This window comes from Trachemys scripta, chromosome 6, assembly GCF_013100865.1.
Source record: "Trachemys scripta elegans isolate TJP31775 chromosome 6, CAS_Tse_1.0, whole genome shotgun sequence".
NCBI classification, from domain to species: Eukaryota; Metazoa; Chordata; order Testudines; family Emydidae; genus Trachemys; species Trachemys scripta.
Genome location: NC_048303.1, coordinates 68,923,445 through 68,948,479, shown reverse-complemented (window position 1 = coordinate 68,948,479; position 25,035 = coordinate 68,923,445). Strand labels below are relative to the sequence as shown.

General features: G+C 40.8%; 1 protein-coding gene across 3 annotated transcripts in view; it reads left to right on the top strand.

Moving 5' to 3' along the window:
* The window catches only part of FEM1C (fem-1 homolog C), a 41,710-nt gene extending 19,425 nt beyond the window's left edge, over positions 1-22,285 (top strand). For all 3 annotated transcript variants that reach the window (XM_034773775.1, XM_034773773.1, XM_034773774.1), the window contains exon 3: positions 17,622-22,285. In XM_034773775.1, the coding sequence (XP_034629666.1) occupies positions 17,622-18,931 (1,310 nt within the window). In that variant the 3' untranslated portion in view covers positions 18,932-22,285. The remainder of the gene's footprint in view (positions 1-17,621) is intronic.
* Positions 22,286-25,035: the final 2,750 nt, after the last annotated feature.

Genomic DNA, 25,035 nt, shown 5'->3' with positions numbered 1-25,035 from the left:
GGTCTTCACTAGACCCACTAAATCGACTGCTGATGCATCGGTCGCCGGGCGTCGAACCCCCCCGGTAAGTATAGATGAGCCCTAAGTATCTGAGGAGTAGGTTTTCCCAATATTCTTTTACTACTGGCTTGCATGTGTTGAATCTTGCCCCTGCTTCCTAAGCTGGCAGTTGTGGGAGCCTTCTAGTGTTTGCCTTTGCCTTACACCTGCTAAAGCTTTTCTATTTAATTATTTGTACAGCACTTTTTGAAAATGTAAAGCTGTCTAAGGTTATGTCTACACTACCGCTGTAAGTCGACCTACGCTATGCAACTCCAGCTATGTGAATAACGTAGCTGGAGTCAACGTACCTTAAGGCAGGTTACTGTGGGGAGGTCTACAGGAGAAACTCTCCCCTGGACTTACCTTACTCTGCTCATTGGAAGACAAGTATAGGGATCGACTGGAGAGTGATCTGTTGTCGATTTGGCAGGTCTTCACTAGACCCACTAAATCGACTGCTGGTGAATCGATCTCCGAGCGTGGATCCTGGCTTTAGTGTAGATGTAGCCTAAGACTGCTAAATATATCTTCATTAAATGGGGTACCGCTAGAAAGCTGCTGTTATAAGGAGCACCAGAGGCTGTCTTTCCAATATTTTCTTGAAAACAGGAGGGGGAGGGGACATAAAGCTCCAAACAATTTAAATATATAAATGTGAGTTATAATGTACAGTAACTCCTCACTTAACGTTGTAGTTATGTTCCTAAAAATGCAACTTTAAGTGAAACCATGTTAAGCTAATCCATTTTCCCCATAAGAATGAATGTAAATGTGGGGGGTTAGGTTCCAGGGAAATTTTTTTTTGCCATACAGTACAGTACTATGGTTGGGAGGTGCCCTCGCCTTACCCCACACAGGCACAGCCCACTGGCACTGACTGAAGATAGTGAGGCAGGCAAGGAGGCTGAAGGTGCTATAAGCTAGGAGAAGCACGTTGCGCAGCAGCAGCTTCCCCTACTCTGCAAGCACCAGGGGTGGGAGCCTTGGCCTGCCGACGCCCTCCCTTCCCCCAAGCTCCCACCCTTAACCCATCTCTTCTTCCCCCCCCTCTTCCCCTTTTACTCTGCAGGCTGCGTCCTCGCTCCTCCTCCCCCCCGGCCTCTTGCCTGCGGCAATCAACTGGCTTGCGGTATTCAGGAGGGAGGGGGGAGGAGTGAGGACACGGCGCGCAGGCTCCCCCTCCCACCCCTGCCTCCTGAACACCGCAAACCAGCTGATTGCCATGGGCAGGGGAGGGAGGGAGAGCTGTGCCACGTCCTCGCTCCTCCCCCCTCCGTCCTGCCCGTGGCAATCAGTTGGTTTGTGGCAGTCAGGAGGCAGGGGAGAGATGGGCAGCCTGTGTGCCAAGTCCTCGCTCCTCCCTCCTGAACACTGCAAGCCCACTGATTGCCATGGGCAGGAGGCGGGGGGGGACGACTAGGAGGGGGAAGGCACTGATCCGCGGGGTCTGCCGGCGGGCAGGAGGTGTTGTGGGGAGGGGGGGGGCATAAGGAAGCTGATAGGGTGGCTGCCAGCTGTGGACAAAGCAGCCAAATGACGTTATAGCGAAGCATTGCACAATTTTAAATGGAGCATGTTCTGTAATTGAGCAGGGACGTAAGATTGAAACAACATTAAGCAAGAGGACGTTAAGTGGGAGTTACTGTACCATGCATGATTTTCCATTTACCCCCAGACCCTCACTTCTGGAAAAATGACTACCCACTTGTTAGTGACGAGTATTTTAGGGCTGGGGAAGATGGGGTGGGTTATGGGGTAGGTTCTTAGAGCTCCAAAAATCAGGATGGCAAATTTCAATGAAAAGATGGATACTGAAGCAGTTAAAAATGATGGACTTCACTGGAATGCGTGAGTAGTCTAGCAATAGCATTCTGGACTATTGAAGCTTAGAAAGTGGAGATTTGGGAACAGCATGTGATGAAGTGCAGTAGTAAAGATAGTAAGTGATTAAGACAGGAGGATTTCAGCTGAGTCAAGATCAAGATAAGAGCAAATGATAACAGTGCCTCATAGGTGGTGATGGCAGTGGGCGAGAGGAAAAAGTTTAAAATGCACGACAGTGCTAAACTATGGAAGATGATTCAGTACTCAGAAAATTTCAGAGTTATAGGCCATCTTGGTTCAAGGTGTATTCAACTTTCACTTTTTACCACCATTTTCCAGAATCCTCTTCTACAGTTTCCACAGATTCTTATGGAGGATAGAGGCAAGAGTTCAAATAGTCACAAAGGAACTTGTTTAGAAAGTAAGGGACTATTTTAAAATATTTTATTTAGGTCACACAAAAAGTATGGATGAGGGGAAAAATGACAAATAGGACTTGAAAAACCTTTTTGCCCACTCAGTATTGTGTATGGATGAGGGAATATCTACAGTTTCTGTAGAACTAAAGTTTTAATTTGAAAAACGAAACTTCCAAATGTGAACCAATTCAGCACTGTCTTCCTAATGTTGTAGACTGTTCCAGCATAACTACTCTTGGCTTTAGCAGCAGCAGGTTGAAATTAACAATACTGTTGTAAGTTTCATAGAAGCTTCTGGACAGTAGAGGAACTGTCAAGAATCATGTTGCTTGGGTAATCGGTGACCAGATGTCCCGATTTTATAGGGATAGTCCCAATTTTGGGGTCTTTTTGTTATAAAGGCTCCTGTTCTCCCCCCTCCCCCCCCAACTCCTGTCCCGATTTTTCACACTTGCTGTCTGGTCACCCTACTTGGGTAAGCTATGAGTAGTAGCACTGGAGTTTTTCGTGGTGAGGACCACAAAACCAGGCCTTAAGTGAAGGACAGATCTCTCAAGTGTACTGGATTTTTCAGGACTGTTCTGCAATTTTGGATGAATTCAGCTGACTGTTCCCCACTCCACTGGGAAGAGTGGCAGTGTTATGTACACACTAGGCAGCACTCCCTTCCTAGAGTCAGAAACAGGACTCAAGAATCTTGATCCAAGCATTTTGCTATTGAATAGCTGTGTAACCCCCTGGCAAAATGTGTGTGGCATGCCTTTCTAGTGGCTGATTAACTACAGGAGTAAACATTTTTTTTCTATGGAAGTGGTAGAGGTCTGTGCTGATCTCTGAAGGCTGAGGATTCAAACCCTGTTGATGATCCATGTGGGTTCTTTTTAAAACACTAGTTTATTTAATTCTCACAGTAAGAAAACCTTCTGTAAAATCTGTTTTTTTAATGTAAAAACCATTATAAGTGGTCAATTATAACATAACACTCAACAAAACACAGGTGTTATAATTTGGTCATTTGTCATGTTACAGATTGACACGGATAAAGGATGAGGGGTAGAGTAATGGAAATTCCACCATCCCTTTTCATTGGCCAGGATATTGGGGTATAGTTGATGGACCCTGTCTAACAGCCATGAGGCTCTGTATGGTGGTGGGGTTGGGGGGGAAAGAGAGCTGCTGCTTCGAAGGATATGAAAGATAGTCTGAGTGGAGTCCAGGAACAGTACTCTTGTGTTTCTCAACTGCTGTGAGTAAGGAGTCTCTTTAACTAAGGCATTGCTCCTGGACCTTATTGACAGCCTTCCTTTCCCTGTCTCCTCTTTTCCTTCAGACCCATTCATCTCTGGCAAGTAGGTGTCTGGCAAATTTTTCCCTGCTTACCAGGAAGGGGTAGAGAAGACAGGTGTAATGGGTCTGTCAGCATGAGAGATTTTTGGAGAAAATCATGTTTTGCAAGCTGTAAATTCTGTTATGGCTGCGAATAAGACCTGTACCATAAGAACGGCCATAGTAGGTTAGACCAAGTATGGTCCATCTAGCCCAGTATCCCATATTCCAACAGTGGCCAATGCCAGGTGCCCCAGAGGGAATGAACAGAACAGGTAATCATCAAGTGATCTCCTGTTGCCCATTCCCAGCTTCTGGCAAAATCCACAAGATGTCATTGATGTAAAATCCAATATAGCAACTCTCTAAATTAACAGAGAGCTGCAGACTTTGTTCAGTTTATTTTCTCCTATGGATATGTATACAGACTTGAATCTGTGGCTAAGTATGAAGACTGTATTAAGGCTTTAACTTAGGTGGAGACTGAAACATGTTTAACGTTCTCTAAGCTGGAGGGGAAAAAAGCAAAATTGCTGCCTCTAAATACCTGTTAGCTCCAGAAATGATGAAATAGGGTAGAGCCACTCTGGTCTGTTCAAAATCAGCATGTGGTGTATTGTATATTAAAAATAATTAACCTAATTGTAAATATCAAGAAGTCTGACAGAAAACTCAGGAGAGAAACAAACCTATCTTGCCTGCTTGCCAAGCTTCATTTTGAAAAACAAGGCTCTGCTTCCTGGCCTTGCTGTAAATGTGTTCTATGTCTTTTTCCTGGATGTATTACATGACACATTGCATTACATTTGTGAGGATATTTTGAGCATGAAGGCTATGTGAAACTAAACTGTAGCAGGAATGCATATTACCCAGCCCAATAAATTAAATAGTGAAAGAAGATGCAGTTAAAAGAAGGGAAATGTTTAGTTTGCATTGGGGGAGGGGTGTTGAAACTAAGTGATTCAAATACTTTTATACTTCATAAATGTTGAGACATCAATAATCTTGAAAATACAATTTAGAGAGAGATGCATCTGTGAACAGAAAGATCTTAGTTCCATAGCATTTATTTTTGTGGTCTGAGAAAGTAGATTAGATTAAAACATAACCATGACTTGTTGATATTAGTAACTTGTCTATTTCATTATCCCGTTGGATTTTTTTTAAGCTTATTCATGAGGGCACAGCTTTAGTTTTCTTCCTGCAATACCATACTATAAAAATTCTTAATGTTTACTTATGGTGGTTCAGTTGAGTATCTTCCAGATAAAGCCATAATCAATAATGAATGGTGGCACCAATTACTTAGATGATTGCATTATTTTGTTTATATTTATTTTATAATTATAAAGCAGTAAGTATAGGAGGAGAAGTACACATCAATAAAACGGAGGTCTAGATCCACAAAGGGACTTAAGCATTGTAACACCTAATTTTTAGGCCAGACCTGCATTAATGAGAGAGGCTGGATTCAGCTGTGTTGCTCAGGACTATGAAAATCCACAACCCTGAAAGATGTAGCTAAGATGAGCAAACCCCCCCCCCAGTGTAAACATTGCTGGGTTGATTGGAATAATTCTTACGTTAATCTAGCTGCCACCTCTTAGGGTGGTGGATTAACTACAGTGACGGGAGAACCCTTCCCCTCACTGTAGTAAGTGTCTACACTAAAGTATTACAGTGGCCCAATTGCAGCACTGGTGTAGCAGTTTAAATGTAGATATATTATGCAGCTGGGCATTTATGGCTATAATCCATAGATCCATGGCAGGTGTTTAGGCTCACTATACAATGCTTGGGGAGAGTTAGGTGCTTGAGAATGGGCTTCCTGGGAGTCAGGCAGCTGAGCTGGGAGTCACCTAGCCAATAGAATATGCAGAAGTGAGGCGCTTAGGTGTCTAATTCCGGGCTGCAGGGAGGCACCTCCCTCCATTGGGATTCACAGCTGTGAATCCTTTCCTATGTTAGGGGCCTAAGATGGGTTAGTCCTCTCATGAAAAATGAAGAAGGTGGTGTTTTTCTCCTTATACACTATAGCGGGGTGGCCAAACTGTGGCTCGCGAGCTGCATGTGGCTCTTTTAGTTAAAGTGTGGCTCACAGAGCCCCATCTCCCCATTCTCCACCTACCAGACTCAGGGGGCTGGGGAGGGCGGGAGTCGGGGATTCTGCCCTGCCGTGGAGTAGTGGGGCTAGGAGCTTCTACCAGAGACGACTGGTGCCTGCTGTGAGTTGGGGGGCACAATTTAAAGGTTCGCTCCCCCCAACAGCTTGAATCACACCCCCCAGGTACTCCCCCCTCTTACCGCAAGTGGCCCCTCCCTGCAGCTCCCAGGCGTTAGCTCCACGTGGACAGGTAGCGGCAAAGAGTCTGGAGCTGCAGGAAGGGGCCACTGCTTTAGCTCTGTAAGGAGAGAGAACCACGAAAGCAGCAGCTCTTCCTGCAGCTCCCAGCTGTTTGCTGCTGCCTCTCCCCATGGCCACAGCTCCCAGTTTGTCAGCTCCAGCAGCTGCCTTGCAGGGAGGGGACCCGGTGGCACCATGTGACTGAGTGGGGCCAGCAAACCCTGGAAAAAAATTGGGGAGTGGGGAGATCATGTGAGGTCAAGTGTCCCGCGCCATGCGTCACCTCTGGCTTTTGCCTATCAGGGAGGGATTCTTGGGGCTTCAACCCTGCAGGGTGTGCCTGCTGGGGCTCAGGGCTTCAGCAGGAGGAGGCTGAAGCCCCAATAGGCACCTCCTGTGTGGCTGAAGCCCTGGAAGGCATGCCCTAGCTCTGGAACTTCTGAAGATTGTTGTATGTGGCTCGAAGCATCAGTAAGTTTAGCCACCTCTGCACTAGCCTGGTGGTTTGGGCATTCACCTGGTATGTGGGAGACCCATGTTTCAGTCCCACTGCTTCAATTAATATTTACTTGTACAATTGGAAGAGTTTCCATAGGAGCGATTGGGAGACCTGCCCCAAAATATCCCACAGCCCAGTAGTTAGGACACTCTTCCTGAGAGGTGGGTTCAGATTCCTGTTCCATGTCAGCCAGAAGAGGTATTTGCTCCCACCTCCCAGATGAGTCCCTAATCGCTGAGCTGTTTGGGTATAAGAGGAGCACCACCTCCGCCATCTATGGGGTTAGGCGCACTCTGAGAACATCTACTGGATTGACCCCCCTGCAGGTGAGAGAGGTGGGAAAATGCCTAGATTGCAATTCCTCTGGAGTTCAGGCGTGAATTAGAGTGCCAAGCCACTCGGTGGCATTGGGACCTAGGCAGATTTGTTCACTGGCAAAAGTTTAGGTGCCATAGAACTTAGGCACATCCAGAATTAAGTGGCAGCTGAGAGAGGGTTTAGAGGATCTCAGTGGCACCTCAGTGTTGGATTTAAGTGCCTAAAGTCCCTTTGTGGCTCTACCCCTGAGGTTTATATACATATCAATATGTTTATATAATTAGTCTTTAAAACTAAAGTAATAAATAAATTTACTAGATGACTTATTTCCTTTATGTGCTTTTCTTGAAGTTAGTGCAATATAAACACTTAATCTTTAAATCAAGAAGATCATTAATTTTATTGGGTCCTGGACATGTGAAGATTTATGCACGTGCCTAACTTTACACATTTGAATAATTCTGTTGAACTCAATGTGACTACAAGTGTGTGATGTTAAGCATCTGAACCAAGTATTTTCAGGAGTGGGGTCTTGCACATGAAATGGTAAGAATGACTTAATTTTAATTTTCTAATATTGTTTTACTAATCCAGAAACAAGATCAAGCTTTAACTAAATCTACTTAATACATTTACAAAATGATCATTCAAGGCCAGCCAAATCACTATCTGTTTTACCGCTTCTCTTCTTTTCCCTTCCCTGTCACAGGCAAATTATTTATTTTGGAATGATTGGCCTCTGATAGCGACCAGGATGTGGGGGAGAAAAATAGTTTCATTATAAATGTGAATCTCCAGATGTACTTTGGTAGCACTGGAGAGTTAAAGAATTAGTTGCACTGAAATATGTAGCATTTGTGTATGCTTTTTCATTGTATTGGCTATTTTAAAGAGGGGCTCTAATATAACTGTAAAATGTAAAGACCCAAAGCCAACTGAGATTTACTGTCTATTTGGGAGGACTAGGTGAGAGTTGAAATTCACTAATATCTTATTTTTTTTTTATTAGTAAAGGAAGTTGCTGACTTCTTTAGGATGAAACAGTGGTGTTGTGCAAATAGGAATAAATTAAAAAGCTGTTGCCCATTTAAAAACAAACAACAACAAAAAAAACATGATTAACAATTTAATGTATACATGCATCCACTTCTCTGATTAACAATTCTGGTTACATTCTGTTCTTTCCGGTAGTTTGAGGAGAGCATATATGCCCTTCAGAATGGCACATGTTCATGTTCATTGTCCTACTGATCCACGTGAATATCCAGAATCTAGATGTGTGGTCAGATTCCATAACTCTAGGAAGGAAAAGGAATTAGACATAGTGTAAGGAAAACTAACTTGTAAAAGAGAAGACACTGATTTGAATAGAGATTTCACTTTGAGCCTTCTAAGGTGGTGATAGTATCATAACTACATTTTTTTAGAAAGACTTTAAAATGTTTGACACCATTTCTTTAACATACATTAACAACTGTTGTATGTTGTTTCCCTTGGAAAAGTGGTGTATGGAAACTACATATCAAAAGAGAGGTGCTTCACATAGGCTTTTCCTGCCTTGCTAGCTATCTCCTCATTTGATCTAGCAAGAGAGTTATAATGCTGAATTGGTTACAAATTATTTTTGTGGCAACAAACTAATGTCATGCTTGTGACTTAACTGCAGTCTCACACTGAAAGAATGCTTACTTCAACATGCACGTATAACAGGGGACAGAGAATTATTAGCAATATAACTAGCCTTTTGTATGAATATTTTTCTAAACAAACCATCCTCTCCTCCACTCTAATCCCTATACTCCTCAGTGTGAAAATTCTTCACAGATGCTAACCAGAGTAGTCTGCTAATTATCACTTAGTGGCTATTTGTCATATTGATATTTGAGCCACTTTATAGTCTTAATTCATATTCAACATTTGTACTTTTTATTAATAGGTGTGTTTTTGTGATACTTTCAAAATTCTTTGGTAAAGCACGGAATATCCTTCTTAAGGATAGAACTAGTCCTTACAGCCACCACCCCATCCTTCAAATTCCCCCTCAAATTGACAATTGATGATTACTAGAGAGATAACTGATAGACTTTGTTAGACTGTTGCCCCTTTTGACCTGAGCAGCTAATCAAAGTTGGGGCCCTGGAGATGTTCCAGTTGGAAGTAGAAATTGGTGATAATCAGGTATTTCTTTAATATAGTTCTATTTATTTACAAAGTCCTGTGTTTCTGAATCTAGAAGGAACCAAGAACAAAAGGAGCAGTTTCTTTAGCCAGCCCCAAACCCAAAAGTTCTGTCTTGCTTTTTCCAGGGTCAGACTGTGCTTACTGGCTCCTGTGTCCTATTAGGCTTTTTGTTTTCCTCTGCCTTTTCTTGCTGTTCTTGTCTGTGAGCGGCCTTAGTATCTGTGTGTTCTCTCACTCCCACACAAACACCATCCCAAAAGCTCCTGGGCAGGTTCACACACCCCTTTTGGTTTAGGGTTGACTTGTATTTATAGTTACGTTAATTGATGAGTGAGTTCATACTTCTCAACCTCAAAGATGCTTTAACCCAACCCATAACAAGGTTTCACCGAGTTCACAATATATTATTTCTAAAATGTAGCCAAACCAAAGCCATCTCTCTGTGCATCTGTCTGGCCAATGTAAACGTGTATTCTTGTAACCTTTCCCCTAACCTCTCCTTGTCTCCCTTCTGATTGTTACGAACACTTGTTGCATTTCATCTTAATTTAGTTTAAAGTTTAGAGCTGGTCCACACTGAAAACTTACATCGGCATTGCTACATCTACTCGGGTGTGAAAAATCCACACCCCGGAGGCATGTAGCTATGCTAACCTAACCCCAATGTAGACAGCGCTGAGTCGATGGAAGAATTCTTCTGTTGATCTAGCTACTGACTCTCAAGGAGGTGGACTAACTACAGCAAGGGGAGAAATCCTTCCGTCATTATAGTGAGTGTCTAAACTGAAGCACTATTGTGAGCTGGTGCTATAGAGCCCTGCAAACCCGTGGATATCTGCTGAATATCTGCGGGTATCAGCATCCGTGGATTACGGATCAGATGCAGATATAAATTTTGTGTCCGCACAGGGCTCTACTTGCTGTTCTAGTATTTTAAGTATAGATGTAGCCTTAGATCGGGGTGGGCAAACTTTTTGGCCTGAGGGCCACATCTGGGTATAGAAATTGTGTGGTGGGCCATGAATTCTCACGAAATTGGGGTTGAGGAGGCGGGAGGGCTCTGGCTGGGGATGCGGGCTCTGGGGTTGGGCTAGAAATGAGGAGTTCACGGTGCGGGAGGGGGCTCTGGGCTGGGGAAGGAGGTTGGGGCACGGGAGGGGGTCAGGGTGCAGACTCCGGGAGGCGCTTACCTCAAACAGCTCTTGGAAGCAGCGGCATGTCCCCCCTTCCTCTCCGGCTCCGATGTGGAGGTGCGGCCAGGCAGCTCCGTGCGCTGCCCCGTCCGCAGGGGCTGCCCCTGCAGTTCTCATTAGCCGCAGTTCCCAGCCAATGGGGGTGGCACTTGGGATGGGGGCTGTGTGTGGAGCCCTCTGGTTATACCTAAATGTAAGAGCCGGAGGGGGAGACATGCTGCTGCTTCTGGGAGCCTTGGCACGTGCGTGTGGAGCGGTCTCCGACCCTGCTTCCCGGCTGGAGCGATGTGACCCGCAGGCCGTAGTTTGCCCACCTCTGCCTTAGAGGCAGAGACTGTCTCTTACTGTGCTTATACTGTTCTCTGTACAGTTGGATCCTGTAAATACTATTGTAATACAAATAACTAAAAAACAAAACCCAACTACTTCTGGTAGTTCCAGCCTGATAACTGGTAGAACAATGGTTTCTTTCAGCATAGGTAAAAAGGAAAATTATCTGTTTGTTGATGGAAGTCTAGTCTGAGAGGGCAGTGAGATTCTCTGTGGAATATTCTACTTTTTTCATGGTTCTCTGTGTGTCCATTTATGGTAAATTCATGAGATTGTAAAGATGTTTGATTTAGAGTTGAATCTATTCAGCTAGCCGCTAATTTTAGTTTTAAGTGTGTTGGGTTTTTGCTATGTGTCATGACAATGTATGTCTCTTGCAGTCTTGCTCCCGCCCCCTCTGTGCCCGTGCCACTGCCCCACCACTTCCCCGCCCCCAGTCAAGCCAGAAGCTGGAGGGGGCCTGGGGAGCCTGGAGCCCTCAACCTGCCGGGCGTGGGAGGGCCCAAGAGCAGCCCCATTGTAAGACCGTATTTTCAGTTACTTATAACTTAGCCATACTTTAACCATTCAGGCTGAAACATTTTATGCTGGGTGTCTATCTTGGGCAGAATTTTGTTTTGGAAAGTATCAGTGAAAACAGTTTAACCATTTTCAAGAAAGAGGTTAGGGAAAAATGTTATTTTGCCAATATTCAAAAGTTCTTACGCTTGTTCTATTGAGAAATTTTAGCGCTTCCATTCCTTGGAGGAGGGAATCAACTTGGGGTTAGTGGTGCCTTTTGCTGTTCTTGTGAAAACTCCCAAGAATTTGGCTCAGTTGTAAGCCTCTGGAAAAACATTTTCACATCTTCAGTAGATCTTTGTAAGAGGCTGGTAGCTAAATTCTCCCAAGTTTCTATCTACAGTGAGCATGCCCCACTCCAGGGCTGAGCACGATTTTTCCTGGAGTTGTCCTCCCCACTGCCAGGGCCACAGTGGTCCTGGCCACTGGCATTGTGAGCAGTGAGACACTGTCACATGTAGTCTCAATTCTCCTCCTGCTGGTGCACAAACAGTTTGGAAGAAGAAGCACAGAGACTAAAGAGGGAGCAGGCTCTGGAGATCAGGGCAGAAGGGTCTGTAACTCCTAGACATGCTTCCTTCTAGAATCAGAAATAGAACTTGGGGTATCCGAGTACCTTTGTTCTCTGCTCTCTAACAAATCCATGTAAAACCAATTGGCTAAAAGTGTCCCATCCTTCCTCTAGTGGCTGGTCCACATAGAGTATACCAGCCTACTACTTCTGTTGGTTACTCTATTAGCTCAAATGGTAGAAATCTGTGATTTGGATCGAATGTTTCTAACGCTGCTGATGACCCATATGGACAGTGAGAATGGTTCTACATGATGTTTTGTTTTGTTTTTTCAGTTTGCTTTTTTAAAAACCTGTGAAATTATAATTTAAAAAAGAAAGCTACAATAAACTGATGTTAAAATGGCAAAGTCTAGTACTCAAAAGTTAGGAAATGCCAGAATTAAAGTTACTTGTGCCTCCTTAAATTGGCCTCCGTATGTATATGCATTAGGATGCAGTCCTTAATTATATGATTATATACTATTTTTTCTAAATGCTCCCTGCCTCATTCAGTGCCCAAGTTGAATGGTAGTCACTGAATAGGTAGCTATTAAATATTTGTTTTTACCCTTATTCATGCCTCTTAAGAATACGTAGTGAAGAAGAGTGACTGGAGGGAGTCTACCCTGCTTGGTATTCTTGGTCATAAAAGGTATGGACTTAAGGCTCTCTTCCATAAGATATCACTACCATGGCTGTGGTCCTAATGATGCAAGGAGGGATACCTCAGTGCTTTGAGCATTGGCCTGCTAAACCCAGAGTTGTGAGTTTAATCCTTGGGGGGAACCACTTAGGGATCTGGGGCAAAAATCAGTACTTGGTCCTGCTAGTGAAGGCAGGGGGCTGGACTCAATGACCTTTTGGGGTCCCTTCCAGTTCTATGAGATATACATCTATCTATCTATCTATCTATCTATAAAAAAATAAAAGGAAAGTTCTTCCTGCTAAGCATATAGCAGGCACTGCTGGAAACAAATACAAGGAAGAGAAACTATGCTGCCTGTGACAGAGTAGCCTTCCCCTTAAAGGCAGTAGTCCCTAGTGGTCAACCAACCTCCCCAAGAGGCATGGCTCTTTACGGATTTGAAATGTCCAAGATCAGGATCTTAGGGGGATATGGATAGAGAGGAAGAGGTCCTGGGAATGAATGGTGCTTGGGAGGAAATCCCACCACTGTATCTTTAAGGGGCTTAGGGGAGGAACCTTGCAAAGACAGAGGGGCAAAGCTCCCCTCCTCACCCAACCAATTTGGAATTAGCTGGGAGATAGGGAATAGCATATATGGTGCCTTTACTACCTCATAATAAGGCAGACACCAGCAGTAGAAGATGGGCCTACTGACCCCCTGAACCTGAGGGCTAATTAGGGGGAAAGTGCCAGCTGAGAGAGGAACTGGCTAAGGCCCTCCTGAGCACTAAATTACAACCCAGATCCAGGAGAGCTAGGAATTTCTTGTTTAAAGAGAGGGATAATAAGTGACTGAATTTCCCAGCTCCAGGAAGAGGACTGGGGCTCCTGCTGTAAGGAGAGAGACAAAGACTGAACGGTAACTGAGGGGATTGGGAACGGAATTCAGAGGGTGGGCTTCAGAGGAAACCCTGAAAGCCAGAAGAACCTTTTGTTTATTTGGGACTTTTGTCATGGACTATTTTTACAACGTTTTATAATAAACCAGCCCAGGGAGGGTATTACTGAGTCAAGAGACTTGAGGTTGACTGACTGGGTTGTTGAGAGGGAAAACAGGGAGTACCTGAAATGCCACCCTCTGCCTAAGGGGGCACTGCAGGGAAGTCATGTCCTGGGACACTGCTGTCAAGTTGGCATGACTCCAGTGGGTTCCCTTCTGGTAAGGGACATACCTTGGTAGTAAACATAGTTATCCACATAAACTAAATAGCAAAAAGACAAGATATTCTCAAGAACATTTGACATTGTTGAACTGTACAAGATGCCCTGGGGACAAAAGTAATTAAAATTATCATAAGTGCAAGTGGAATTGGGGGGAAATTTTTTGTTCCTTTTGTGAAATAAAATTTGAAAATAGAACATAAGGTATGAAAGTCTTTTTTTCATGTATGTGTGCAAATTACATAATACCAAATATATTTTTATACATAATAAAACCTACAACAGTGTCACTTTTTTTGTCTCCATGTCTGTATACAATAAATGATCAGAAAGTAGGAGTTACTTCAAAGCTAATACCTCAGTCCTGGTCTTAGTTTGTTACTCCCCATATATTGTTCCATTTTCTAGATATGTCTGGCACATTTTAGTGTTTGACTTCGGTTGTAGTAAATAAATGCTTTGCAATTCTAAAATTAAGGAAAAAATTAACAAAAATTGTAAGGTAAATCAAATGTGTTTAGACTGGTAGGACCCAGTTTCAGGAAATATCCTTGTCCCAAAATTCATGTGGAGACTGTGAGACTGTCACTTTGATTTTAGTCCTATTTTGGGGACAGTTGGCTTGTCTGAAATATTATGGCAGAGCTTTCATCAGAAGGCACAGCTGAGAACCTGCCAAAAAGGAACACGGGAGAATGACACTTCCTTATAAACTATACAAGTAAAATCAGACTAAAATGAATAGCTAGAGAACACCAAGGAAAAAAGCACATTGTGAGGATGTGGATATTTAGTTGACAATGCAACCAAAATCAGTATTAAAATTTATGTTTATAACGCTTTTTGAAAAACAACTTACTGGACTGGACAAGTGTTGAAATGAAAGATTTTTTTATTCATAGTTTTTCATAGTATTTTGTAAATTACAGGCCTGAACCTGAAAACACTGTCAAGTATAGTACTTCTGCTGCTGGAAATCAATAGTGCCACTTCTGGTAGTAAGCATAGTAGTAAGTGCTGACAAGACCAGGATCTAGGTTGTTTTTTTTTCCATGAAAAGATTAACATTTTGATAAGCTTTATGGCCGTTGCCAATTTATAGTAGAATATTTATTTTCACAGGAGAGTCATCTGTCTTTTTGGACTAAACCATTTACAGAGTGATCAGTAACATTTGAGCATTTTCCATCCTTTGTTTTACAGACTGTTTTTTGTATAAGAGAGACAGTTTTATTATTTATATTCCCCACCCAACATTCTGATCCTTCCTCCACTCCATTACTTGGTTCTCAAAATATTTTATTTTGTGCACCACCAAGAAAGGATCTGAAGACTGCAAGTGCTCCACAAAACATTACATTTTTTTGTGAAGTGACATCTTATACTAAATTGTGGATAATCCCAGTTGTTGTTTTGGTCTCACTGTCCTGTATTCCCTGTTAATTCCTAATGAAGTCTTAGGCATCCATCAAGGAGGAATCCTCTGGATCCATACATGGTTGCAATAAGTAGAAGAGAGATGTCTGTTAGAATAAAAGCCTCATAATCCCATTTTCTTTTGAGACCTATCACTGGAGTTTGGAAATCCTTGGCAAATTGGGTAGGCTAATCGGGGACAAAAACGAATTTTTCCTACACTCTCAAGGACAGTAGGGATGATGTGACTAAATTAATTTCATACAGTGATGAGAAGTTGAGTTAGGACACTGCAAATGTATCTTAGTGAACTATAGTTCATTCAAGATTAACTGTCAATTAGAGAAGTCATGTAAAGGTATATGGATTCTGTAAATGACTATCTGAAACTATAGACACAAGGTGAGTGAGGTAATATCTTTTATTGGACTAACTTCTGTTCATGAGAGAAACCATAAAAAATATTACCTCACCCACCCTTCTCTCTCTTATCCTGGGACCGATGCAGCTACAACACTGCATATAACAATATTTGATACTATGTCCTAAGTAGGTGTAATTTGAAAATGTTTGTCTGCTGTGCTAAGGAAAAGGAGGGTCTGTCAGAGAAATTGGTCACCACCCTCTGATACTGGGATTGATCTACAATCTAACGTAGAGTGGCCTGTGCAACAATGACAGCTGGCTGTAGTTCTAAGAGACTACACCAATTGAGCATAGCTGGAGCATAGCATATGCCAACTATACCTGCTCCCGACCCTGACACACCACCTACGTTTGGGTTGAATGTGAGTGGGTGGTGCAGGAGGCAGGTATATTGGCTTTATATCAGCTGGGACTTCCCCCACACCAGAGAATTTCCTAGCTGGCCAGATTTAGAATTTTTGTCCTCTCAGGTGGCACAAAGCCATTAGAATGCAACTGAGCATCTGGCCCAGAGAATACACAAACAATATGGAGCAGGAGAACATGGTGAAGTGGCTGGCTGGAGCAACAATAATCCAAGCTGCAGAAGCTGTAATAGTAGGTTCCAGTGGAAAACTATCATTTCTTCTGTTGGGAAAATGACTGACAATAAGATAATATACCTAATTTCCTGTAGAGTGACAGTTCCACCAAAAATATTGATCAGCTAGCAAGGAAATAATAATTCTAATAGGTTATATGATCCTCAATTGACTTCCAGTTAATTCTGATGCTGTAGGAAATGTACTGTTTGCTAGAATTTTCACTGCAATTGTAGCTGGATTTTTGTGTGAACTTTGATACTTTTCTAATTAGTGTCCTGTTAATGCAGTAGGAGTCATGTGTTAAAATGGAACACATGCATGTACCAGATGAAGAGCTAAAGAACAGCTTGTGTTAAATTGTGGACTGTTTAAAGAAATCAGCTGTGTTAAAGACATTGTTTGGTTATCTTTTTTTTTGCTGGTGAAATGTACATATTTAAACTAAGACATTCAGCTACAGTACTTCCGGAGTGTATGAAAGATTTGGTGGACTGTAGCTTCTAATGTTTCCTTTCAACTTTGCTGCAAGCATGGCTTTCGGTGAAATGTCATTAATGCTTGCTGTCATTTTTCTGGATTCTTCCCACACACAGCATTAGAACACTTAATACATTTTACAAGATATACTTGGAGTGTGGTACTGATGGGAAATAATCCACAGCTAAAAATAAATTCTTCAGGTGTGTTTTACAATTTCCACTCTTGTGTAGATGACACCCATGATATCTTTCAAGAAACAATGTGCTAATGTTTTCTTCTATTAACTTATTCTTGGCTTTGGGAATCCTAACCAGAATAGCAGGGGGATAAAGCTTGGGACTTTAGGATAAAGACTAGATGGACAAAATGTTATATGCATTTTACTTCATCAACCCAGTGTCCGTAGAATAATTTAATCAAATACAAAGGTGAGAGTGTTTGAATTGATATATATTAGATAAAGAAATAGCCATACACCTCTACCCCGATATAACGTTGTCCGCGGGAGCCAAAAGATCTTACTGCATTATAGGTGAAACCACATTATATCGAACTTGCTTTGATCTGCCGGAGTGTGCAACTCTTCCACCCCCCCTCCCCACCCCTCCCAGAGCACTGCTTTACCGCGTTATATCTGAATTCGTGTTGTATCGTGTTGCATTATATCGGGGTAAAGGTGTATTTCCTAGATTATTTAAATGTTATGACAGCATCAAAAATCCTCCATTGGGATTGGAGCCCCACTATACTAGTGTTGTACAAATACAGAAAGTAAGCCTTTCAGGGCAGGGATTTTTCTATCTAAAGACCCAGATGAAAGGTAGGGAATGAGTGTACCGTGTGCAAGTAAATGAATCTGCTGAAGAGTTGGCATAAGTTTATGTGTATTGGGTATTTTTAAAAAAAATCAGGTAGAGGAAAGGAGGAAGGATATATGAAAAGTCTGGAAGGATAGAGGTAGCATGTTTAGGGCTAATGTTTTATTCTTAAAAGCAAATATGAAATTACCACAGAATGGAGGATTCAGGATTTGTTTTGTTTTTGGAGTAACGAGACAAAAGTTTACTTGAAACATCTTTAATTTTATCAAGTAACTTTGCACTTGTATAGCTGCTTGACAACCTTGGTATTTTAATTAAGTCCAGCGTATTCCAGCTATTAACTTGCAGCTTGCCTGTTTTGACATGTTTGCACTGAGTATTTCTCCTTTAGCTGTTAGTATAGCTCTATAAATTTGCCATGATTTTTGTGCAATTATGATTTTCTTTTCTTGTCAGGAAATACTGCATTACATGACTGTGCAGAATCTGGAAGCTTGGACATCATGAAGATGCTTCTTAAATACTGTGCAAAGATGGAAAAAGATGGCTATGGAATGACTCCCCTTCTATCAGCCAGCGTGACAGGTCACACAAATATTGTGGACTTCCTGACACAGCATGTACAGACCAGTAAGGCAGAACGTATTAATGCTTTGGAGCTTTTAGGAGCAACATTTGTGGACAAAAAAAGAGATCTGCTTGGTGCTTTGAAATACTGGAAAAGAGCTATGGACATGAGGTACAGTGACAGGACTAATATCCTCAGCAAACCTGTGCCACAAACACTAATTATGGCTTATGACTATGCCAAGGAGGTGAATAGTGCAGAAGAGCTAGAAAATCTTATTGCAGACCCTGATGAGATGAGAATGCAAGCGCTGTTAATTAGAGAACGTATTCTTGGTCCTTCTCACCCAGATACATCTTATTATATTAGGTACAGAGGTGCTGTCTATGCAGACTCTGGAAACTTTAAACGATGCATCAACCTATGGAAATATGCTTTGGACATGCAGCAAAGCAATTTAGACCCCCTGAGCCCTATGACAGCCAGCAGTTTACTATCATTTGCTGAACTCTTTTCCTTCATGCTACAGGATAGGGCAAAAGGCCTCCTAGGCACCACCGTTACATTTGATGATCTTATGGGAATACTGTGCAAAAGTGTCCTCGAAATAGATCGGGCTATCAAACAAACTCAGTGTCCACCTGACCAAATACAGCTAAACAAAGCTCTTTCTATCATTTTGCATTTAATTTGCTTGCTGGAAAAAGTTCCTTGCAGTCCAGAACAAGACCATTTTAAAAAGCAGACTATTTACAGGTTTCTTAAACTGCAGCCTAGAGGAAAGAATAACTTCAGCCCACTTCATCTTGCTGTTGATAAGAATACTACATGTGTGGGTCGTTACCCTGTTTGCAAATTCCCCTCTCTACAAGTTACTGCTATACTGGTGGAATGTGGTGCTGATGTAAATGTCAGAGACTCTGATGATAACAGCCCCTTGCACATTGCTGCACTGAACAACCATCCAGACATCATGAATCTTCTTATCAAGTCAGGTTCACACTTTGACACCACAAACTTGCATAAACAAACTGCTAGTGATTTGCTGGATGAGAAGGAAATGGCAAAAAATTTGATCCAGCCCATAAATCATACTACATTGCAGTGTCTTGCTGCTCGTGTTATAGTGAATCATAGCATATGTTATAAAGGGAACATCCCTGAAAAGCTAGAGAACTTTGTGTTGCTCCATAGATGATAGTGTGACAACTGTTGAAGCACGAGTTGGTGACATTAATTGTTGCTTTCTCAAGCACTGTTGTGATACACCAGCGTTCATTTAGCTTGACCTATCATGTTCTCATTGGCTAAAGCATCATTAGCATCAGATCTGCAGAATTGGCTACCCAGTATTTAATATGAATATGCCATATAATATATTTTGTGGATTATTTAGAAATGTAATGCCATATTTAGACTCTCTCTTAAAATTGTCTGCCAAAGGCTTGTCTACTCTGGTTTTATTTGCCTGTTGGGTGTTTGGGACTGAGATTAATATTTTTCACTGGTGTCTTTTTACTATTACTGGTATGTGGATTTTATACAGTTGGAAGGTCATCTTTTTTTGTTTTTGCTTGTGCATTTCTACTCAAATTCTGTTTTTTTTTCTATGAACTCATTGCTAAACTGAACAAGTTGTATGGACTTGTTAACATTTGCAATTACCATAAGTGCTTTATCTTCTCTATGCACTGGCTTAAACATGACTGTTGTGTGTTAGCATATTTCTATGCAGCAGTTGGCCAACTTCAGCTCAAACAGCATTTTTTGCAGTTTTATGGAGCTTTTTCTGAGAACACTTCCTTCACAGCATGACAATTTTTGGAGCTATGTGTCAATTGTCCAAACTTTTTGGGTTGACTTTTATTCTAGCTGTATCTGAGGTTGCTTTCTCTTAGTCCTCTGGAAATATGTGCTAAATTTGGGAGAAAAATCTATTCTTGTTCTCTTGGTAACCCAATTGAGATTTAAGTCTAAGTCATTCTGATACATCATGCAGCAAAGGGAAGAGTCCTTATCATGTACATCTGACTTTTTCCCTCTGCACTAATGTCTTGTTTGTGCTGATTGTGTGACTAGATGTAGAGAGTTTGCTCAAATTTTTAACCTCAAACTTAATAATACACTTGAATAAGAAATAAATTGAATGTATGCAGTAGTCTGAAATTACAAATCAACTTCCTTACCTACAAAAGGAACTAAAGCATGTTGGTGGCATGATACCTAGTCAAACCAGGTTTAGACATCTAGTATAATTATATTACCTTGGCAGAGAGCCACTCATTATAATATATCTCAAATTCCATAGCAGTGTCCCTTTCCTTCATTTTAAATATACCCTTTTAGATAATTTGCATGCATTTTTCACCTCTCGTATTGTCAGCCATACTTAAACACCAGAGGTTGTGGTGTGTACATAGCTTCTATTGAAAGTTACCTATTTTTATAATATTTGCACAACAGCTTAGCTATCTCAGCAGAAAGGGCTCTTTCAACTTGATTAGAAATCCACAAGTGAAGATTCTAAATGAGTAAGATTCAGGTAATTAATATAATTCAGCACTTTATTGTTGATTCAGAGTAAAACTTATTCTGGCACATTAGCCCTACAAACGTTTTTAAAATGTTCTCAAGAGAGAAAATTATTTTGGGTTGATTAGAGTAAAACTTACTGCCAGTTCAATGGTCAAGCACAGCGAATGTCATTTGACTTGGCATTTATTTTCAGTGATGGTCAGTAACCATACTTAATGGGTTTTTTTAACTCCAGAAATTCAGTGGGTTTATCTGGACTTTCATCAGATTATGAACTTGCAAAGATAATAGCAGAGGAATTTCAAAAGCCAAATTAATGACACTAAGGTGACTTGAGCTTAGTGGTTTTAGTTTTTTAATTTTATTTTAGAATATTTTTGTCTTTGATGTTTGTGAATGTCATTAGTGATGAGTACATCCTTGACAGTGTGTAAAAAGGCAGTGCTTTCCTTACCTTTTGGCTGTTTAGGTATTCTCTCTCTCTCTCTCTTTCTCTTAGCTTGTGATGGAAAGTGAAGCGGAGTGGCTGGGTCACCCTCAGATCTTGATGACTTTTAAACAGCCAGCAGTCATGTCAGAAGCACTGTCTTTTATACATATTTCAAAGTTTGAAAACTGCATAAAATATATTGAAACAACTTTCTATTTTTTGTTCCATGGCACATTTGCATTGTTTGTATGAAAAGCAAAGTATGAGTTAACTTAATTTCACAAGGATATGAGTAAATTTCTATTCAATTATTATCTGAATTTCTTTGATTTATAATTATTAAAACACATGCTACACCAATTGTTGATCGTAAGAACAAGTTTCATTACTTCAGCTTCTTATTTTCAACATTCTTCCTCTTTTGCTTACCATTCCGCAAGAAGATTTAATTAATAATCAACATCACACTGTAGGAATGAGCCACAATGTGGTTGGAGCTCCAACATGGATAATAGAAAAAGAGATTCTAGAACATTGTTTTTTGTATTCTAGAATCTGTGCTGCTCTTCATTGTTAATAGTTTAAATTTCTAACTTTAAATGGGATAATGGATAGCTATAGTTATTTGGTTGGACAGTTTTCTCCAAGAGTTTTACCTTTTGAGAGTCCAGAACTGTGATTTAAAAACAACAGGAATACTGTGCTGCTATTATGGTGCTAGCAAAATTTCTGAATTAGAAAACATACCCATGAGTTTTCTGGCTACAAAAATCTTAGGGAACAGATCATTTTCTTTAAATAGTGATCCAATGAAGGTTGCCAAGTCTTAGTATGAAAGTTTATTCTACCGTTTGTTTCTAAAGAAATGTATGCAAATATCGTAAAGTATGGGAGCGACTAATCTCCTGTGCATGTTTTCCCTGTATCTCTACCAATGTACCTCTATCCTGTCCTACAGCACCTCTGTTATTCCGAATTTTGCGTTTGTAATGGGATGAGGCCACCTAATGAACTTTTATGATCTCCAGGTATTTAAACCTAGGCTTCCAGAGGGTAATGGCTGGCACATTTAAACCTATCTGCCACTTAGCCGCCAACATTTACATTACCTTTTCTTAATTTTTATTTCACTTTCAAATTAAAGCAGTCCAGACTCCATTGGAAGGTAATAAGTTAGGGTGCTGTGGGCTTTCATTGAGTTTGTAAATAAGGCTCTAAATTTAGCTGTCCACCACCTGTAACAAGGTTCTGATTACTTTTGTTCCTGGTCGTGTTACTCCTTTAATACTGGGAATGGAGTTATCCTAGTGCAACACAGGGATGCAAAATGCAGCAGCACTGTTAGCTGGAATTGAAGTATGCTAAGGAACTAAGGACCTTCAGAACATGATGATGAATTATTTTTTTTTCTCCTTTCTGTCATTATTTACTTAACACCCTCTTTCCCCTTCCCTCTGTTATCTTCCTGTTACATATTTCTGTAACTGGAATGTACTGTTCCAGAGGTACCAACCCAGTGCTACACGTGAGTCAAGGACATTATATACAACCTCATGCATTTTTGGGGTACAACACATTTTAAAGTATTTAAACAATCTACAGCATGTTCCTAAGAAGATGGGATACCGATACCCCCTAAGAGGCCTGCTTGTTGAGCGATGTGAAGGTAGATTTTTTTTATACATATGCGCGCACACACACACACACTCAAAGGAGTTTTTTATTTTTTATTTTTTGTTCTTCATCCCACTTAAAGTTTTCATTGGAATACTTCAGCCAGGGAGATGAGAATTACAGTGGTATAAAATGAAACTTTCTTCTTCCCCCTCAGAGTGTTATGGTGAAATTTATATTTCTCTCTCTGTTTTTGCCATCCTAATAGCAAGTACTCTCCATATGTTTGTGCTATCTTTGGTGGTTCTGACTTCTGTAGTGCACAAAGTAAAAATACTTTTTAAAGTATGAGTGTGATGGTGTTTCAGCAGATGCAAAAGGTAGACTTTCTGACATTCAAATTATAATTTAAAGTCAATATAGTGTCTGTGAAGGGGGCTGAACTGAGAGCTATCTGTTATCTGCAAATTATGTACAGCAGTACTAATGTAAGTTTTCCCTCTCTGTTCCAGAACTAAACATCCTTCCTGAACTGGAGGACCAAAATTTTTGAGGGAAAGGGTGAATTTTTAGTCTTCATCAGTACTCAATCCTTAGTGTCTCAGATAGCATTTTAAATGGTTTTGTTGTGATATAGACATCCATTCTTTAGCCACTTAAATGAGACAGTCAACTCATTTCATGTAGGTCAGCAAATAGCTGACGGATGCTAAATTCCAACCTGGTTTTGAGATACCAATCGCAATCTCTCAGCCATCCAATCTCATTCCAAACCCATTCTGCAACAGCTCTTGATAGAAAATATAGGTAAATATTTCCTAGCTTCCAAAACAATCCTCTGTTGAGAACTGCTTTTAAAACTGGATGAACATAAATTATTTCCATTTTTTTGAAAAGCTATTTTAAAAAAGGAATGGAATGTCATGGCAGACTTTATACAAAAGGATAAAATCCTTATTAGGAAAAACATCTGTATCACTTCAGTTTTCATATCAATTGCAAAGTAATAGTAGCTGTGTATGTGACTACTTTATGCTGCAAATTTCATTAAATGATATTTCAAATGGAAGGAGTAGAACACTGACTAGATTATGTAATTTTGACAAGTGAATATGAAGACATTGTACTAATGTTGATCGTCTTTACTGTAAAGTCAATTGACAGGGCATGGTAATTGGTATTACAAAGTAACTGTGGGAAAAGCGTTGATGGCAGTACACTGTAAATGAGGGAAAGAGATAATCTGATCTAGTTTGAAGGACACTATTTTATACTGTACAAATCCCTTGGCTTCTGTAAATGTGAAAATAACTGTTGTATGGATTTGGACCCTTCGCTGATGGCAAAGTGGAAAAGTGATTGTTTACCTGATTTTTTTAACTCATTTTGTATAAACGTCCCATCATGTCACAGACTTCCTATGCAGGGCTAGCTCAGTGTATTGAAATACTGCAATTTCTTTTTTACGTGAAGTAATTAAGCTTTAATAGAAATGTAAAAAAGGAATAACAAACTTTTCTCTGCTCTTAATCTCTTTAGGATCCAAAATACAAATTAAATTAAAATTGTTTTGGAGAACAACTGACTGAGTCTATATGTTTTCTTTAAGGGCTACTACAGCCTTTCTAAGAAAGAGGGCATTTTCTGTCAAGGTAAGAATGGCTAAACACTGATGCTACAGCTTTCGACATTTCCTCCTGCTGCTATTAATGACTGTATCCAAAAGGGAACTACACATGACTGCTGTCTATAATGGAACTGTTTGAGTTCTGAATACAGGCATCGGGAGAAAAATTAACTTCAAGCTTCCAAAAGACATTGTAGCTGATAGAGAGAAAATACACAAAATTAACAGACTGTTAATAGTGCCATTTTAAATGTTAAAAACATAAGCAGATGTAATATTTACAGCATAACCAAACCTAATTAACAGTTTTCAGAACAAACTTTAGGAAGACTCATAATCTGTTAGCAAAAAAGTGTGGTCTCTGAAGCCTTTTTCCTGAAGTTTACAGAATAAAAAAATATAGGGAACTGGAGTGCTGGGAGTGGAGGTGTATAGAGCCATGAGATGATCTTCTCTCATGAAGCGGGCTGCAGAATGCAAAGCTTTGAACCATGTTTTCATTGTTTGTTTTATTTGGGATCTCTGGAGTTAGATTATTTTTGTAGTGCCCCAAAAAGAGTAGTAGGCAGTGCTCAGTACTCTAGTTTGCTCATTTAGATTTAGACATGACACAATGAGTCAGAGTAGCAAGCAATAGGGAGAGGATGAGGTAGACCAAGGAGTTGTACAGTGAGAATATGCAGTTACTCAGATAAGCAGCTGCACATTTTAATGGTTCAAATATATGTTTCTCTCAAGTATATTTGACTCATTTTTTGGGGTAACATAGAAGAAAGGAGTTTTGTCCTGTGTGAGGCAGAAGTTCAGTAGAACGACCAGGGCATTGGTGAGGCAAGATGTGGCTTCTGTTCAGTCAAATCCCGTATCTAACTTTGGAGGAAATAGCAATGGGAAAACATGTGGACCAGCAGCATTATGGCTCTGCCTGATCTCGCATCGTAAACATAAACTGTTATACAAACATAGATTTGTTTTTCTGTTGTTTGTGGTTGGTTGTCATTTCTTACCATTGACACAGCACAGTCTTTGTTATGCTTTCAGCCATGTTCAATGCACCATCTATCTAACCCAAGTGCAACCTCATCTGATGTTTTTC